The sequence below is a fragment of the Lycorma delicatula genome, chromosome 8 (genome assembly GCF_047948215.1).
Source record: "Lycorma delicatula isolate Av1 chromosome 8, ASM4794821v1, whole genome shotgun sequence".
NCBI lineage: Eukaryota > Metazoa > Arthropoda > Insecta > Hemiptera > Fulgoridae > Lycorma > Lycorma delicatula.
Window position 1 is genome coordinate 77207087 of NC_134462.1, and position 20732 is coordinate 77227818.

Here is a 20732-nt window from a genome sequence, read left to right on the forward strand (position 1 = left end):
AAGCCATTTTGTAGTGACTTGATGCTAACTGGTGGCATAAAGTGCGTTTACTGAGCTCCGTTGTTTTTCAGAACTACTTACCTTAATATAGTTTGTTAATCCTATCTGGTTGTATAAAGTTTTGTTTAAAATTAAACTTAGATGTGAAGCTTCTTTTTCCCATCGTTTTTAATAAAATTCTGTGATAAATTATTTATATTCTGTTTATTAGTTAATGATTTTACATCATTTGTATTAAAATGAAGTTATCTTGCTTAAAAAATAGCTTTTGAAATATGTATTATTTTTCAGTTGGTTATAATTGTCTTTTTATAACATTATGATTGTCAGGATTCTAGTAACTTGACATTAAACTAATATGAATTTAAGATAAAGAAAATTGTATAGACATTGATTTTATTTTCTGGAAATATTGTATTTCATATGTGTTTTGTTAGCCGAATTTTTAATTTATTATTTAAAAATATTAACTTTTATAATGACAAAAGTAATGAATTAAAATATGAATAAAATATGACAAAAGATGAATTAAAAACTTTTGAAGTAAGAAATTAAACGCACTTTATTGTAAAATTTGAGTTTGTCATTACCAAAGTTTTGTTTTTAAATAATTTTTATTGCCAATTGTCATGGACATAACGTAGCAAAATATTAATTTATTGTAAACAGTTCATATGGAACATATTTTACCATGGTTTTGAGATTAAAAAAAACCATTTATTTAATTTACAGAGTTTTATTTCAGTGAAATGCTATTATGTTTTTATTAAAGTAGTTGTTTTCTTTCGACAGAATTTTAATTGAAATTCATCCTGATTCTGGATGGTTTTAGCTTATTTTATAAGTAGATAACAAACTTAAAACTTAAAAGTTGATGATATGTGACCTACTTTTAAGTATTTCACTTTATCTTATAGCATTAAATTTTTATTTTTTAGTATTTCTATAATTTAAGTAAATTGTAGAAACTAAGTAAACTAAGCTAAATGATATAATCTGAAACTAAATTAACTGTTATGTTTAACAAAAAGATTGCTATTTGTATGGTGAAAATAATTTGTAAATGATTTAGAAATGATTTTGAAATAGTTTGAAAGTTGTATGGTGACTATTATTTTATAAGTTTTATAAAATAATCTTATCATCTTACTTAATATGTAAACTATGCCAATATATGCAAATTGTATTAGATTCCTAACTTAGACAACATATGACAGTAAACATAGTTTATTTTCAAAAGTGTTTAAAAAAAAAGTAATTAAAAGGAAAAGTTAAAATCAGCTAAACACAATCACAAATTTGAAACATCAACAGAAATGAAAATATATTGATGTTCAGACATAAAAATAAAGGGATGTTATATCCCTTGATTTTGAGAACTTGTGATGTCCAAACTTCATCGTGATGATGCAATCAACTTTTTTTTTCCAGTCTACTTGTTTAAAAATCAGGTGTTTAATGCAGAATAGACATTTTCAATAATGAAATGTAGCTCCAAGTTTGTGGGAGAAATTTATACATCTCCCTGAGTAAGTGGAGAAAAATAAAGATCATTTGACTGTGAATACAATAAGCTCAGATTCTTTACATTCTAATATTTGTAGCCTCCCCAGCAATTTCCATTTTAAAATACTTTAACCACTGATAAATAGTAATATTTTAAGATGCATTTTCACCACATAAATGGCAACATTTTTCTTAAACAGAACAGTCAATTTAGTTTCAGATTATATATTGTATATTCTGTTAAGGCATATTTTACAATGATGCTCAATGTGTAATTTTCACTCAAGGTCGAAGAAGAACCAATTATTGACCTTTTCACTTAAGATCATGTAGAAGTATCAACTGTTAACAAATAACTTTCATACTATTATGTTCAATAATTTTTAATTTACTGAACACACTCAAACAAACTGTTGTATTCCACTTAGAGAGTGTAATATGAATTTTTAAAATCCTTTAAGTTCTTTCATTATGTATAGTTATACTCTCCTTCATACAAAGACTTGTTTTAGTTGGTTATACATTTTATTATTACATTATTTTGAATTAATGTTGATTCACGAAAAGAAAAAAATATATATAGGATTGATTAATAAACAAAACTGCTAAATGGCTATTAAAAGGATATTAAGTGGCTATTCTTAAAGGATCATTTTGTTTACTTTCTTTGACCAGTCTTTAAATTGCTTTGTTAAATCTGTAAAGTGACTTTAAACTATCAATTTGTTCTATAATTAGAAAATGTATGATTTTATCCATCTTGTTACCTGTCCATAATGAGCACTTTCAAGCTGTACAGTAGTGAATTTATATTATTTAGTATCTTAATGATTCCAATATTTTTACAGCTGTTCATACACTTTTTTTTTTAAACTTGTTTAATTTCTTACATTCTAAATTTTTTGATACACCTTCTACATTTGCTGTATGTTGTTTTTATTTACTTATTTTCTAGGAACTTTTAACAATTTTTATGTGGATATTTGATTTGCTAAGTTACAAGTAATTTATTCTTTGGATTAATTATTAAAAAACCGTTTTTTAAGATGGTCTTGTGCAAAAACTGCAGATTGATTCTGTGCAAAAACAGTCTCATAATGTTTCATAAAAAATTACTCGTTCTGCCCAACATTAATAAACACCTTATCAATTTACTTTTGTTATATATTATTTTTTTCTAGAGTTTTCTGCTTATATTGAAAATAAGTCTAAACTCTATTCACAAAATTACTATGATTTATTTTTAAAATTGTTAATTTAAATTTCTTTGGATACAATCAATGATAACAGATAGTTTTGTGGTTAAATAATTTTTTTTTTTGTCTTCAGTCATTTGACTGGTTTGATGCAGCTCTCCGAGATTCTCTATCTAGTGCTAGTCGTTTCATTTCAGTATACCCTCTACATCCTACATCCCTAACAATTTGTTTTACATATTCCAAACGTGGCCTGCCTACACAAATTTTTTCCTTCTACCTGTCCTTCCAATATTAAAGCGACTATTCCAGGATGCCTTAGTATGTGGCCTATAAGTCTGTCTCTTCTTTTAACTATATTTTTCCAAATGCTTCTTTCTTCATCTATTTGTCGCAATACCTCTTCATTTGTCACTTTATCCACCCATCTGATTTTTAACATTCTCCTATATTACCACATTTCAAAAGCTTCTGATCTTTTCTTCTCAGATACTCCGATTGTCCAAGTTTCACTTCCATATAAAGCGACACTCCAAACATATACTTTCAAAATTCTTTTCCTGACATTTAAATTAATTTTTGATGTAAACAAATTATATTTCTTACTGAAGGCTCGTTTGGATTGTGCTATTCGGCATTTTATATCACTCCTGCTTCGTCCATCTTTAGTAATTCTACTTCCCAAATAACAAAATTCTTCTACCTCCATAATCTTTTCTCCTCCTATTTTCACATTCAGTGGTCCATCTTTGTTATTTCTACTACATTTCATTACTTTTATTTTGTTCTTGTTTATTTTCATGCGATAGTTCTTGCGTAGGACTTCACCTATGCCGTTCATTGTTTCTTCTAAATCCTTTTTACTCTCGGCTAGAATTACTATATCATCAGCAAATCGTAGCATCTTTATCTTAGAAATTATATAATTTAAATTATAAGATAATTTTAATCTTATAAAATAAGATTAAATTATAAATTTATTATTATTATAATCCCAGATAAGTAAGGAGATTGAATGTAATAATATTTTCATGGAAATAAAACTCTTAAAAATTCATCTTAATTTAATTTAAAACATACTGGTAATATTATATTTTAAATCAAGAGACTATTATGTACGACGAATAAAAAAAAAACATATATATTATTCTTAGTTTGTTTAAAAAATGCCTATCTTTTTAAGGAATCTTTTAATATGATTAATGTTTATTATTTTAATTTATAATTTTTAGTCATAAGAAAATTTTGCTTCAATATATTAGCAAGAATTTCAGTGGTTTCCAACATGGGATTACTATGTTTTCATACAACTGGTATTTCACATTACTTTGTTATTTGTACATTGGTGTTAACCTTTTTGTTTTCTGAAAAATTAATATTTTTTTAATAATATATACTTTATTTTAAGTGGATTGTTCAGTTACATAATATGTTGGGAATCACTGAAGTTGAAAGATTGTTTGTAAAAATATGCTTTTTTCAAAGACTTCATCATGCTTATAATTTTTTTTAATTTCATATATTTATGTTTGGCTTTGTTTTTCTACTTTTCTCTTAAGTCCTGAAGAAAGACTTTCTGAAACAGAAGGCAGGCTACTAAATAATTTTTTATTTACTGCTGTATTAATAATGTTTTCATTGCTATGTCATTGAGTTCTCATAATTTATATTTTATTATTAAAAGATTTTTGAATTTCTATGGTTAACTTCCATCAGTAAATAATAACTTGATGTTATTACCAAGGATTTTTTTATATCATACAGTTAAAAGCGTATCAAACTGAAACTATTTCATTAAATATACTTTGTTCTCTAATATGTATAGCCTATTTGTATAAATGAAAAGGTATTTTTAGATGAAATTTGAGGTTTCTTGCATGATCTTATCAGGAAAAAACTTATGTTGTAACAAAATACTCTATTTCTGGACTTAAATTTTACCATTCAACTTGGGTGTCAATGAAGTATTAAATTTTCAGTAACATTGATTCATTCTGGGCATTTGGAACCTGTTACATGAAGAGATTTGCCTGTTGTGTGATAATCTAATTTTCATACAGTTTGCAACCATGCTGCTGGAACTTTAGTCCCAATGACGTGGAGGAATGTCAAAATATTTTTGGAGGTATGTCGTAAGAATAATGGATGGAGGGTGATCACATGCTATTGTTGATTGTTCCATGGCAGAATTGTTTTCTTATATAGCGGGTCAGCCTGAGTTGGTGACTACAGATATAGTGCAGTAGTTGGCAAGCAGACAGACACTGGTCTACCCTACATAGGTGAATCATAGACCTATCTGCTTGAATAAAATTGTTTTCTATCAATTAAATCCTATTGAGAGGTTGATTCAAGCAGCCCTTGGCTAGGCACACTGGATTTTGTTGACTGCTAAGAATGCCAGTGAATGAGTAGCACTGAATCTTAAATTGTGAATGACAGAAAGGAAGCTTGTGAGCTAATGAAATGAGAACTGGGTACACTTTGTGTTAGCAAGGATTAAAGATATCAGGATGATATCAAGAAGTAAAGATATCTTTCGTGGTTATCTTCTGTGATACTAGCAGTATTTTTTCTTCAGTCTGTGGTAAAGTTAAGGCTGATGCCTGCTACTTGTTTTTTTTTTTTGTTTTTTGACAAAATATTGAACAATATACTAACTAAACTGTTCTGATTGCATTAATTTTATGTTGGGAAAAAGACATTGTTTAAAAAATACAATAAGCTTGTAGAAGCACGCTGCAGTAACACTGAGCTGACATTTGCTAACTACCTCGTAGAAATAAATCACAAATATATTCATATAAAAACCACCATTCTATGTTTGTGTAAAAAAGATGCTACTTAATAAATTTTTACATTACAAAATATTGAAATTAAAAAATGTACAAATCAGTACTGAATAAGTGTACTTCAAATTGAATATAGTTTTAGACCACATCCTAAGTGCATATATTTCTGATGAATAAACTTTGATGGAACTATAGTGTAAAACAACTAGTGTCACCAAGGATGATCATAAAAGCTATTGATTTCGTGCAAAAGTCTTTTAAAGTATAAATTTGGTGTTTTTCTCATTGACAATTAATTTTCTCATATTGATGGACAACAATAGTAATATTGATTGCACAATGACATAATTAGTGAATTTTTAATGCAGTAGCATGTTCAAAATTAGATGGTATGCCAGTACTAAGTACCTCTTAAATTCTTACTGATTTTGAATTTGGGTAGTTGGATCTTTATGTTTTTATGATGCTGATTTTCATATTTGTTTATTCATGCTTCTGTCTTCATTTGTGCAGCACATTCATTGTATATATATTTAATCTTTTTTAATTGTGTTATGTGTAATCAAGTTAATGTTTTTAGCCCTGTTTGTTAGTTCCCAAGTTATTTGGAATCCGAATATTTTCTATCATGAGCTTTTTTTATTTTATGTTCATGGTCGTATTTTTGTTATTGTTTCTGCCATTTACGTTTTGCTTCATCATTGTCTGGCTCAATTGATTGTTTAAAATTGACTGTTGATCATTTATATACTGTTTTGATCGGTCGATGTTACTTGTCGATTGGTGTTTTTTTTATCGGGGAGAAGTACGAGTATGCAGGAGAGTGTGACTTCTTCATCGTCTTCATCATCGTACACTATTGCGATGTCTGTAACAACAGCTATGAGATATTATCATCATTCTCTCAGCTTCTCTGATGATGATACATCAGTCGATTCACAGACATTATCATGTGTACCAACACCAAAAACAAGACATAAACGAAGCAGGTGAGACAATATTTACATAACATAACATAACGTTACATAATATCACATCTTTTATTAATTAAATTCACTTCTAACCTAATGCATTAAAATAACTAATATACACTGTAGCAGCATTTTAAAAGCTATTAACATAGATTCAGCAGCATTCTCTAGTATCAGCCAAATATACATTACATGTACACTTACATTTCAAACATTTACAGTTTTACTATATTTTGTGCTATGATTGCTTGAAACTTAATTAAAGAAAAATCTCTCTGAAGTTAAAAAATAATGAAAGTAATGTCTGTTGGATTGTTACTTATATATATTTAAAATGTATTTTATTTTAAAAATCATTGTAACATATATATATTTTTAAATTTTAATTTTGTATTCTTTTTTTATGAACCCATCATTTAGATTGTTCCAAGAAGGTTGTTTCAGGATGAGTTGTAAGAAAATTTATTTGTTTTTGTTGCCAGTTTGCTAAGGATTTTAGATTCGAAAAGGATACTCTTAATTTTGTTGAAAAATGAACTTAAGTAGGGTTAATTAGCAGGATATACCCATTGCCGAATTTTTTTGAGTTTCTGGGAAATATTCAGTTCCATTGCATTGTATTTTATTATTAATCAGTCTACACTTCAAAGTCTGATACAACTGGAACTTTATACTTTTTTAATTCTTCTGTTAAAGTTAATATCAAAAGGTTGCACGACATACACTTGTAAGATTTTACGTGTCATTTAGGTTGTATTGTTAATAAGAAAGAGTTATTTTAACTACAATTGTAGCTTCTGTGTGATTAATATTACGTGGTTGAATTTGAAAGATAAATATTTCAGAAGTGAGACATTAAATTTTCATAAAATATTTCTAAAGACTTACTTTAAGTTTTGCATTTTTTGATTGTCTTTAAAAAAATGTCAGTCTACTTAGTGGATTTTTTTAGATGAATCTGAAAGTAGATCCGGTTTTTAGAGTTCTGATTTCAGATACTTCAATTTAGTTATTTATAAGTTATGAAGTCAATGACCAGACTGTTTCAAATTTAAAAATATTACATTATTTTAAGTAGATCAACAAAATCTAAAATTAACTAAATTTTATAATTTTCCATTTTTACTTCCTTGTACAAAGTAAAGGAAGTATTGTGATCGTGAAAAATTTTGGTTTTCAGATTTCAACAGAAATATCCATTTTGACCATCCTTGAATTCATTTTGACTAGTTTAGGTGTGTCATCTGTACGAACGTGTGTATGTACATACAAATGTATCTCACATAACTCAGAAATGATTAGCTGTAAGATGTTGAAATTTTGGATTTAGAACTGTTGTAACATCTAGTTGTGCAGTTTTTTCTTCTTGTCATAATTGGTTCAGAAGACTTTGGTAAATTTTCTGTTGGGTTTGACATGTTTGAACCTTTTGCTCTGACATGATGCTACTGATCAGAGAGATTTGAAGGTTGAGGCAGCTGTAGCATCGAACTCCTCCCTACATCTCCACTGTGAATATCCTTCTATACCAGACTCGTCATGTTCTTAGGCAAGCTATGAAGAAAATAAAAGTTATTTGATTGACCATTGCATTTAATTATTTAAATATTAATTTATTAGCATAAATTAGAAAAATAGCGCACAGCACTTGTACTTTATGTGAACCAAATTTCTTTTGAGAGCAAAGACAATTATTAAAACATACAGAGAAACCAAAATATTTTGTGAACTAGAAAAGTGTGAGATGTGTAAATGGCAGGTTTTTTTAATATTTAATAAACAAAGAAGTAAGTCTTACATTAATTTTAACCCATTTTCATGTTCTTGAATAATAATACTGTAGGCTAATATGCTTTAGATTCCTGGGTTGAATTTCTAAGTTCAACTTTCAAATTTCTAAATTCAGGGATTTCTGTTGTTTAATCTAAGTTTTTTGTAGAACATGTTCAATACAAAACAAACATATTTCTTCATTGTAATTATAGTTAAGAGTATAACTGATAAATTTTCATCTTTAATTTTCTTCAATTGAATTTTAAGATAACCATAAGTGTAGATGTTATCAAATTTGTTCTGTTTTTATAAAATGTTAGTGTTTGTGATGGTATTGTGACATATTGACATCTTGTGGATTATGCTTCTAAAATTGTAGCCAACCGTGAATTGATAAAGCCCAGTTTTAATTGTTTTCTCATCAACCTTCAAATTTCTTCAATTTTAAATGAATATATTATTGTCTACATAGAATTTGGTCTCCTGGGCTCATAGTTGAACTTTTTGACTTATAACTACGTTATTCTTTTTCAAGAACTATCTAGATAATAGTTTTTAATCTATTTTAGTGAAATGTTGTTTTTTCTTAGGTTACTGTTTGTATTAAATATGCTGGATGTACAAATGGAGATTAGCAAATATTCAGTTGCATTATACCCTTACATATTTTCAGCTGTTATAGATTCATGAAATATGTTTTATTGATACTGTAGGTGGGTCATGAAAAAGTAATCCTACCAATGTCTACAGTAATCTGTGCAAAATTGATATTAAGAACTAACATACCTGTGATAATCTTCAGAGTAAATGTTGAAAATGATCTCCACCAACAGCTAAACACTTGTGTGATGGTTTAACAAATGCAGTATACCTGTGTCAATTTCTCTGGGGTAATATGGCTAATGCACGTCCTGATATTCTCCTTCAGTTTATCGATTGTGTAGAAATTGTTTTGATACATTGGTCTTTTCAATATTCCCCATAAGTAAAAGTCACATGTCAACAAATGTGGTGACCCTGTCATAAATTTCTACTCACTGTTAGCTCAGCAGTAAACAGTTCATGTACATGAGCAAATGACCTCTCAGATATACGATAGGTTGCCCATTCTGCTGGAAAAGCAGTACTCACATTCTTCTGTCAGTTGAGCAAAGTCATCCAAAATGGCCAGGTAGCATTTTCTGGTCATGTAACGGTACCTTTTGTATTAAGTGCAGATTTTCTAACACCCAATACTTGCTGTTCTGGGTATTTACATATCCTAATAAATTAAACCATACCTTGTCTGACATGGTAATCAAATACAGGTCCAACTGACCATCTGCAGTCATACAGCAACCAATGATAAAAGTCACTGTTTTCCCTTTCCCTTGTCCTATTCCTTCAGTTGTTGCACGGCTGTGATGCAGTATGGTTTTAACTTCAAACTTTTCAGGACATGTCTGCAAGTTGTTCTGTTTACCCTAACTTGTTGCAATAGTTTTCTGGTACACTTCCAAGGACTACAAAGCATCACTTTGGAAATGCGTGCATGAAGTTGAGAGTGCGAACAGATGGCATGCAGCTCATTGGTGCATTTACAACAGATCCCATTTGGTGCCATTTCTTCACCAATTGCTGAATACTGCATTTAGCTTAGATGGGACAATTAGGAAATGCTATGGAGTAACTCCTGTGATTTCTTTCAAAGAACCAGTTCTTTTGTACGACTACAATGTTCACTCACTCTGGTGTTGAATACATCGCTGATGCATGCACAACACAACACACCTTACCTTACCTTACCTTACCTTACCTTCTCAATCTCAGCAGACAACTGAAGGTTAGATCACGGAAGGGAAGGGAGGGAGGGATGATCATCCTCTTTTCCTTCCTCTGACACCAGTGGGTCACATGATCATGAGACTCACCGGAGGGAAATTCTTATGTAGGAATGTTTGTTCTGTTGCTTTATTCCAATTTTCCATGCCAGTGTCCTTTATGCAACTTATGATGTTATTGTTTTATTCAATATTCTAGCAGGGATACTTTTTTTGTAGCCTACTTACAAGAAAATATTGTTCAATGCTGAATGCATTCATTTATTTTTTCATGTTTTATTATTAATAGTCCAACAGTTATTACACAGAGTTAATGATGATATTTTATTATAAATCTTTACCAGTGAAAGCTTTATATTTTGCTTTAAATTAACATTTAATTATTTATTTTGTTTTAGTTGTAATATATTAATTTTTACTTTAGTAGTTGCCTGGAATAGATCCTTTAATAAGTTTTAAAACAATTGATAAAAAAATAAATTTTTTCTAAAAACCTTATTGCACACATTTATGTAAAACCTTGATTTTATTGCTTAAAATTTTCCAGACTGGAAGTTGATTCTGTTTTTTAATCCAGATGAAGCAAGTTAAAAATTTATTCGATGTCACTTTATTTTTACACTTATTTATTACACTAATGTATAAATTTTTAATATATATAATTTAATCTATAATTTTTTACGGAAATATCAGAGTTGTTTTATTTTTTGTCTCACTAGTGAGTTCTCTTGGGTCATCCACCTTGGTAAAGTTTATCTGTATGGGAGTATATTTTCCTACACTTTTCCCTTGTAGATTTATTCCATTTTAGGTATTCTATATTATTCTTCGTAACATGTTCTTTCATATATTTTACTTTATAATACTCCACTTTACCTAACACTATACTTGTTAAAAATCTCATTTCTGCTGCTTGAATTGTACTTCTTTCTCAACCAATTAGCAATCATACTTTCTGTATAAAAGATTGCACCTGCTAAAAGTGTATTTTGGGAATAGGATAACTTTCTTTGCATTAAGCTGTCACCAAATATTACATAAATTATTTAACTTTGTATATAAAAATAATATCCAATATGTTGTAATTAATTTTAAACTGGTTAGTTTAGACAAACAGGTAATTTTGTAATTTCAGTTTAACATCTGTTTTTGTCAGCCATCTGTTTCTTAATTTTAACTGACGTTTTTCATGAATTTAAAAAAAATTCTGTTATTGTAAAAATATATGATATTAATAAAGTCCTGGATAAGGCTCTAAATTGGCCTGTTGAAACTGATAGTTCTGCAGCACCTGCAGAATTGTTTAAGATAAAGTAAAAAAATATAACTGGTTGAATCTACATTCAGTAAACCAGTAATATAAAAATATTGGTAAGTTTTTAGAGTTGACCTCCTGCTGATTTACAATTTTCAAAAAATAAATTAAAATATTAATCCCGGCTTTACCCAATAGGCACTTCAATCATTGGTTTGTATGTATCTACCAGGCAGGAAACAGAGTTCCTGAATCAATCCACAGGGGCAGCCCTCCTATCAGATATCAAGGATCTTCTGGGTCTGGAATCCTTAGGATTAGACCTGCCCTCAAGGTCCAGTAATGGGGATAAATTACCTATTAGTTTTCCTAGTAATAACTAATGCTCTACTAATAGTATGTAATTGTATAGGGTCTTGGGAAACATGATAAGGATAAGGGAAAATTTGATTCATGAAAAAGGTTGATTACTTATCAGGTAGGTCAACAAAGTTTATCATCTTTCTCAGTACCCTTTATAATTATAAATTATTAATATATTAGTTATTACTATGAAAAGCTAATAAGTACTTTAGTCTTTTAATAAAAATTAAAAATTTTAACTGAAGAATTTTGTTACCAGTTATATCTTATGAAATTTCTACAGATAGACAATTGGCCTCTTTGTAGTGTGCAAAATCAAGGATTTACTACATCTTGTTAATCATACTTTTAATACCATAATTTCTTGTTTTTTAATGAAAAAGTTATGGAGCTTTACAGGATGGGTTTATATGTAGTAGAAATATAACCATCAGCACTGTAGAATTTGCTTGCATAAAATTTAACTTAGTATAATTTTATGACTTCAGTTAATTGCTTATCTGGATTTTTTAATCAAATATGAACATAATTTGTTGTTATCAAAGAAATATAACTGAAATCTTTTAAAAAACAACGATTATGAGATTTGTATTAAAAAATAAATAAAACCTAATTACTTCAGCATTATACCATCACTAGGAAAAAAATAAAACACTGTTTAGTTAATGAATCATCAAATGATTTTGCCCATTTTCAGTATAACAAAACAATTACTATATGTTTGGTAACTTGACAAAATTTGATAACAAAATTAAATCTCTCTTCTTCAAGTGTTGGTATAATATTGTAAGTACATGAATTATTTGTTTCAAATAACAACTTGATTCATGTTGTTTTTGTTGAAACTTTTTATTGGTTGAATATAGCTAATATATGCTATAAATTAATTTGTAAATGAACTGCAGTACATTTTGTTTAAAGGTTAAAGTGATAAAAACTTAGTCTGAGCTAGTTGTACTCTGAATCAAGTTTCATAAGCAACATAGCCTCAGATAAAGTCTTTATAATTTTTATCCCAAAATAAATTGTACTTCAACTCTTCTATATATTTTAAATCAAAATTAAAGCCACCTTATTCATTTCTGTGTAAAAAGTATTTCCTAACAGTAATTTATTTATTTGCAGTAAAAATTTACTTTTGAAATGTGCATTTATTATTTTTTTAAAGTTTTACCTTATCTGAAATAGGTAAGATATAAATAGAGGAGTGTAAAAGAAATGCATGCAAATTATTTTATTAGTGTTTGTATACTTCATATTGAATATTAGTTTTTTTTATGAATATTAAAACATGACTGGAAAAGGTAATTTAGTTTTAGAATCTAATATTAAACTATATCTGTGGAATCTTAATTTAAATTGAATTAATTACTTATTCTAAATGTAATGTATTAAATTGATAAAGAAATTTTTTTTATATAACATCTGTTGTTTAAATAATAATTGCTAAGTGTTTAATTGTAATATTTTATGATATATGTATTAATTATTGAAATTTATCACGTTTTGAAAATTATAGGTTACATTGCTTTGACGACATGAATTTTTTAAAATCGAGCATGTGTGATTAATTTTAAACAGATATGTAGTCTTTTGTTGCGGATTGATGAAATAAACCTTCTAATATTGCATGTGTTATTATTTAGAAGATAGGAAACTATGATTGGTATGGATTATCTTAGAATTATTTGGTGAACTATAAACCGTAGTTTAAATGAAAAAAAAATCCTTCATTTGAAGTGAGAGTTGTTAGTTTATTTGATAAAAATTACAGCTGATGAATGTTTGTCGAATTCTATATCGTGTACCTTATTTGCCAATATTTTGAAAAACTGCAAATCCAAGGTGGTCATCACAATTTTTCATCCAACATATATACTGGTATTGACATATGAATGAAATGTGTCATATTCACAAACTCTGTTTTTCTATTTGCTGAGGAAGTACAGCTCAAGATACATTGAATTATACACAGTGTAAGTTAATATACCTCAATTTCTATTGAATGAAAGGTATGACATCATAAATATTTTGTAGAGTTGCAAAGCTGATTACTGAGTTGTAAATCTCAGCATATAAACAACAACTTCAGGACAAACCTTTAAGTAGAAAAAAGAACTTATATGCCAGGCTTATAAAATAAAAATGCTTTAATTTTCTAGGTTATCTTATTAAACATAAAATATAACGTATTTATTTATTTGTTTACTCTAAAAATAATTACGGTTTCTTAATGTTAGATGAATTTTGTGGATACCAGTGTTCTTTGGTGGTTGGGTTTCAATTAACCACACATCTCAGGAATAGTCGACCTGAGATTGTTCAATACTACACTTCATTTACATTCATACACGTCATCCTCTGAAGTAATACTTTACAATGGTTTCGAAGGCTAATCAGAAAAAGAGAGAGGGTAAAGAAAATACATTACTCCCCTTGAAGGCTTAATTTATTCCATAATATCAGTATTTGATTTTAATTGTATAAAATATGGTTAACTTTTTAAAAGAATTTTCTGAATTTTATTAGGCACACTTTTGGTTTTTGTGATAGGATAATTAGACAGATTACAATTTGATTTAACTATGCTAAGACTTATTCCTTTACTGACAGATATATGAAATGTTGACTGTGGATTAATTTCTTAATCTATAGTTGAATGTAGATGATATTCAAACTGCTTAGGTTATTCAAGAATATTTTATTAATATTTTGTGATAAATTTATCATATGAGTATTATGATAATTTAAAGCAAAGTATTTTAAATTTTGTGTTTGTTTTATATATATTTTTTGTTTGCACGTTTGAGTTGCATTCATCAAAAAGTTATTATTAAATGAATTTAGTGTAATCGCAGCTCATTTGTTAAGGAATTCATCATATAATATGGTCAGTATTTATTGTATAATCGTTTTCTATTTTAACAGGTTAATGTTTTGTAATGCATAGCACAGTTATTTACATTTTCATACACTGTAATGAATTATTTGCACCAGCAGTAATATTTTATTAACATGCTGCTTATACATATATATGTGTGTGTACATCACTGCATGTTTTATGTAATTATGTTGATTTTAATTGTTTATACTTTTTATGTTAATTTTAATAGTTTTAATAAATAAATATTTAAAAAAAAATTAATGTATGCTAAATGTAAATTATTAATAGATATTGAGAACTTTTTGTCATTATTACTATGTAATTTAGTTTCAATTTTATTTAAAACATTATTAAAGGTTCTAATTTATGCAGTATTATAAAAATCCTTATTTTTATTTATGTATGTTTAGTTAATGTTATTTTTTTAAAATGCTATTATAACTTCAAAAACTTTTTTTAATTATGTATAATTATATAGGAGTGTCAATCTGTATAAACAGTTCAGAATTACTATTTTTTTTTTTAATTATTTTTTTTATCATTAATAATATTTTACTGTACAATTATTACTAGTGTAGTATATTTTTCATTTATAAAAGTTTGGAGGAGTTGGATAAAAAGTATTATAATGATGACAGTATCAAAAAGTCTTTTTTTTTAATTTTTAAACTTGTGAATGTGTTCATAATTTTATAAACAGTATGATTTCAGAGAGAAACTACAAAAAAATTGTATTTTGCTATGTTTTGTTGGAGAATGGTGTTCTTATGATATGTAAATAATAAATTTGGTACTTATTTTTTTATTATTAATATATCATTGGGGCATTGAGTTATCTGCTTATAATACTTTATAAAGGAAGGCCATTTGTTTATTTCTTACAAATGTGTCTCGCTCTTTAACAACTCTTCACTGCTACAAGATAAGCTTTTAGCAAAGGTAGCTATTTAAATCAATAGTTGGCCATTAATATAAATATTTAAATGCATTATTGGAATGCCACATACTTACTGACAAATTTGAAATGTGATCCTGTGTACTTCATGACCTATAAACTTAGTTTAAAATAGACATGCAAAACCTGCACACTAGGAATGGGAAATACTTGTGCATTCTTTTACGGAGGAAAAATTTTAATTTTACTCGGTCCAAGTATGCATGCTAAGAATTCCATCCAGTTTAAAATACTAAATATTTGGGGGTCTGGTATTTTTATTAGCTCTGTTTTTAGCTTTGTGGAGTAGGTTCTGTTATAAAAAATAAAGTTTAGTGATATTGTGAGCTAATTAAGAAGTAAAAAAGAGCAGTTCTATGACATTTTTTCAGTTAGATGATGAACATCAAATACAATAAAAAGAAATTACTTTCAAAAGAAATGGTTAAACAAATAAGAAAGGTATACACATATACTTACTAAAAGAATTACAAGAAGTAATCTTGAAGATTCTAAAAAATTATTTTAAGATGAACAATGCTGTTTTTAACAATTCATTAATTTATTTGGTCCATTTAAAAAAAAAAAAAACAATATGAATACCCATTTCACACATTGATTGTGTTCTACTTTCTTAAATGCTTTTGAAAAACTGCTGTATATTGTCTGAATCTTTTTAACAACATAATTTTTATATTTTATCATACATTTTTTTATATAATGTCACCAATTCTTCTTCATACATTGTAATTTTTAAATTATGTTTCATGTAATCTTTAGTGCTGACTTCCTGTCATTTTTAAATTATGTTTCGTGTAATCTTTACTGCTGACTTTCTGTAAGTCTCGCATCTGTAAAGATTAAGCCAAATAAAAAATTTATAAGTGAATTTTTAACACAATGAATACATGAATTGCATGTGTTGACCTAGTGTTAATGTCATTTAAGTGACATCTTTATTGCAATTATTCTCACTAAAAGAAATCTGTTTTAAAAATTTTACAATTTCATCCTTATTTAAAATTAGAAACTGAGCCACTTCATTTTTATATTCTAATCATTCCTTTAAATTTTCCTTATCACTGTTCTTGAATCTGAGAATTAAAGGAAAATGATTCATCTTTATACTTTAATATTTGCACTTCATCACCTTCAATTAGAGTTAATTTTTTGTTTGTGTTTACTTTGTGAAAGGCTTTGGTTTTTTCCATCTGTTTTGCAAAATAAGTTTCTTTTTTGACTAATGAATTAATTCACCACAGAAGCTTACAAAGATGCTTATGTGTGAGAATGTGAAAATGGTAATTTTTAGCATATGAAAAATGTCATGCCTGCCTGGGATTCAAACCCGGGACCTCTGCATGAATGTCCAAGACACTATCCATCGGTAATCATGGCAGTGATCCCTTTTGCTGCTAATTCTAGAAGCAACCACTCATCGATCATTCTCAGATAACTGTGTTGATTTCATTGGTGATCGTTGAATCAGTGCCTCTACAGTAGCGTATATCTCAGCTTCAGTGCTTGGCCTTCCACTGCGTGGCACATCAAGAACACTTCCTGTGAATGCAAAAGCATTCTTCTCCCAAGTCAGTAACGTTTGCCGTGATGGTGATGATTTCCCAAAATGCACAAAGAAGTCATTCATAATGTTTTACCAGTGTGTGAATGTTCGTGGACCCTCACACAAGCTAACAAACACTCTTCAACAGTGAACACACTTGTATCTGCCATCATTCCACACTTGACTAAAACTGTCATCCCACCACAGCTTGTCTTCCCCACCTCTTCCAGCAGCAGTGCAATATCAGCAATGAGGATAGGCAGCAGTAGATCCTGATTAAGCTGGATTTATTATAGTGTAAAGAGACTTCCTGCTCACTCTGTAATGTGGTTTTAAAATTATTGATGTACTATTGTAATATTACAATAATCCTTAGATACTGTAAATTTTTCAGAGATCTGTGTCAAGATTACCATGTTAGATCTTAAATATTAAAAGTGTTCTTTTCCTAAATGAAAACAATAATTATTGTTTTTGAAAAAATAATATCCTCTTTTTTATTTTATGTAAAATGTAGTGTACAAACTATATTATGGCTCCAGTCTCCATTATCACATTATATATAATTTAAAAAGAGATGTCTTAATTTCTTACACCTTTTTTTAAATTCTGTTCAGCTAAATCCAAATTTTATGGAGAAAAATGATTCCCTTCAATTGATCAGTTGTCTTGACTAGAATTATAATCGTTATCAAATTTTTAGCACTTCCAATCATCTGTCCTTGCTTATTCAGTAACATGTTTTCAAATAAGTTACTTTTTATTCAAACAGGTTTCTGAAACACTACCTAAAAAACCTACTTTGGTGTTCATTAACAGTTTCTTCATGTATTGAAAATTCTACAATTCAATTTTTTTTAAATAAGATTTCTCTGTTTTCATTGATGTAGGATGACTGAAGTGGTATGATCATCATTCTATGTAAATTAACATCTAATGAAGTCAGTATGTTTTGGAATTAGACATTTCACTTGAATTTTTTGTAATGAGTTAAATTTAAGTTCGGTTGTATGAAAGCAAATAAAATAAAATTAGATCTCTGTAAAATAATTCAGTGAAGTTATTTAATTAAAATTAAACTATTTAATAATAACTTTCAGTTAGGTCGATGTAAAGTAATAGATTTATCTATAAAATAATGAGTAATTCATTTGTTGTATATCGGCAGTAAAATTTTAATTGTCTAAGTAGTAGTCAAAATAATTTGCAGACACTGTAGTTTCCAAATTTTATTTAAGAGATTATGATAAAATTTTTCAAGGCATAATTGCTTCTTTTATATACTTCAGATTTTTCTTCATATGACTGGTGTTATAGCCATGAATTTAATTGAATTTGTTCATTAAGATGTCATTTTGTACCTTAGAATGGCTACATTTATAGCTATTTCTATATAAACCTAAATATCTCAATAGTGATACTGAATGTTTAGCCTTAACCTGTTTGTGTTAATGAGTAATAATAAATGCAAAATTTAATCTTATAAGATTCTATTTTTAGTTTTACAAAAGAGGTTAATCAGTAGTAGATTTGATGGTGTTTTTTTTCTAATTATTTTTTATTCTGTAATAATGCATTTGTTTGTGTGAATTTTATTTAGAATTTTTACCTAACTTGTTTCTTCTTTTACATCTCATATTTAGTTCATTTATTTTAGTGATAAATTAAATCATCAGTTTTTGCATGTAAGATGTAATAGTATTCCATAGGTGTCTCATTGTACAGGTTTTATTTACTCATTTGAGCAGGCACACATTTGTCTGTTTGTGTATATATATTTGTGTTTTTGAAAATAATAAATTAGTTTTGTGTTCATAAATTGAGTAAATATATATTTTTTAAATCACTGAGTATTAATTAAGAAATCTGTTATTTTACTTCAATCACTTACTTAATTATCTTCAAAAAAGATAATTTATATAGTTATTGCTTAGTGTGCACAGTATGTAAAAAATAATGGGGCCAGTTGGTCATTAACAAAAATGAAATAATTTAATATTAAGCTTATTATTTAAAAATATGAATTATTTTTGTACATAAATCACTATTATCTATGAAACACCTCTACCACATATGTAAAAAAAATTATCACTTCTGAGTTAAATCAATTCTGTTCAAAGTTAAACCAAACCGCCTAAAGTAAAGTAAAAGCCATTAGGTATGAGGTCTGGACTGTGGGTACCATTGAAGCTACTGTCTCTATCTGGAAATACAAGTGAACAGCGTTGTGCGGGCACAAATTGTCATTAGTGAAAAAAATTCCTAGTGTCCTAACATGAATAGCATATTTCAGTTTTGAAAGTGTTTTACTGTGTTCTTTTCGTGTGATAAATGTTGTTGGCTCCATAAAATTAACCTTTTTGTTCCAGAAATTCTTGCTAATTGTGTTTAATTAAAATTTGTTTTTCTTTTAATAAACTTGAGTAACTTGGGTAGATTAATTTTGAATCATTATTAATGTAAGAAATCTTTCAGTTTATGATGAATTCTTTTTTTTTGTTAATATTCTTTATGCTCTTTTCTCTAGAATGTCTGGAAATTCCATTACAAAAACATTAATTATGAAAAATTAATTTTTTCTAACTTTTGTGCACTTGTTTAACTAGACAATCTATCTAAACTAGAAATCTCTCTTCTATCTTTATCAGAAGCGTTTCTATGGCCAATTCCTATACTTTTATCCATTATTTTAAGCCTATAAATTTCAATTAAACAAAATTTAAATTTTGCCAGCGTATAAAATCAATCACACATTTAAAAAAAGCTGGCAATAAATTAATTTTCGCAGCTACACCAGTCAAGTTATGGAATTCATTTTTGAAACACCAGAAAGTTTTAATTGTATCTTTATGATAAAATAATTACTTTTTATTGAAAAACAATAACCAAATTTATAAATTCTTTTTTCCCACATTTTTATGTATTAATATCTATTTCTAATTTTAAAATACATAGTTAAATAAATAAATAAAACTGATTATTTCTATACTTGTTAAGTATAAAATTACTTGTCAGTTATTTATTTTTAAATTTTTTAATTTTAATTTTTGAAGCCAAAATTTTCAATAAAATAAAGCAGTAACCAACATTTTTATGTTTAAAATTTTTACTAAAATTAATTTATCCCGCCAGATTAGTAGTCTAGCAGTTAAACTTGTCATCCAAAAATCAGTTGATTTTTGAAGTTGAGAGTTCTAAGGCTCGAGTCCTTGAAGGCAGTTGCTTTTATACAGATTTGAATGCTAGACTGTGGATACCGGTGTTCTTTGTTGGTTGGTTTCCAATTAACCATACATCTCAGGAATGGTCAGCTTGAGTCTGTTCAAGACTATATATTTACTGGTAAATTTACACTTACATGCCAGACTGTGGATAGATGTCTTGACATCTATGCAGAGTACCGTTGACATCATGTCACTGTGCTGTTGCTCTGTAACCTGGTATACATAAATAAGTAAATTTTAAATAAGTTAAAATCAGAATTTAAAAAGATTTGTTTTTTATTTTTATTTTGTTTTAAATTTGGGGTGTCCCCATCACCAGGGATATATTAAGTGATTTTAATGACTATTTTGTTTAACAAACTATGTTTTGAGGATTAAAAATTTTAAATCTCAAAACAATTTCAAAAAAAAATTCTCCCATACCAAGGGGAAGCACTTTGGTAAAATTAC

The 20732-nt window shown here is 27.8% G+C and overlaps 1 protein-coding gene across 2 annotated transcripts in view; it reads left to right on the plus strand.

Annotated features, from left to right (window-relative positions):
• The window catches only part of fry (microtubule binding protein furry), a 789794-nt gene that overhangs the window by 63531 nt on the left and 705531 nt on the right, over positions 1-20732 (plus strand). The window contains exon 19 of one of the 2 annotated variants that reach the window (XM_075372343.1): positions 6298-6483. The exons of the other annotated variant lie outside the window; for it this stretch is intronic. Coding sequence (XP_075228458.1) covers positions 6298-6483 — 186 coding nt within the window. The remainder of the gene's footprint in view (positions 1-6297; positions 6484-20732) is intronic. 2 annotated transcript variants of the gene reach the window in all.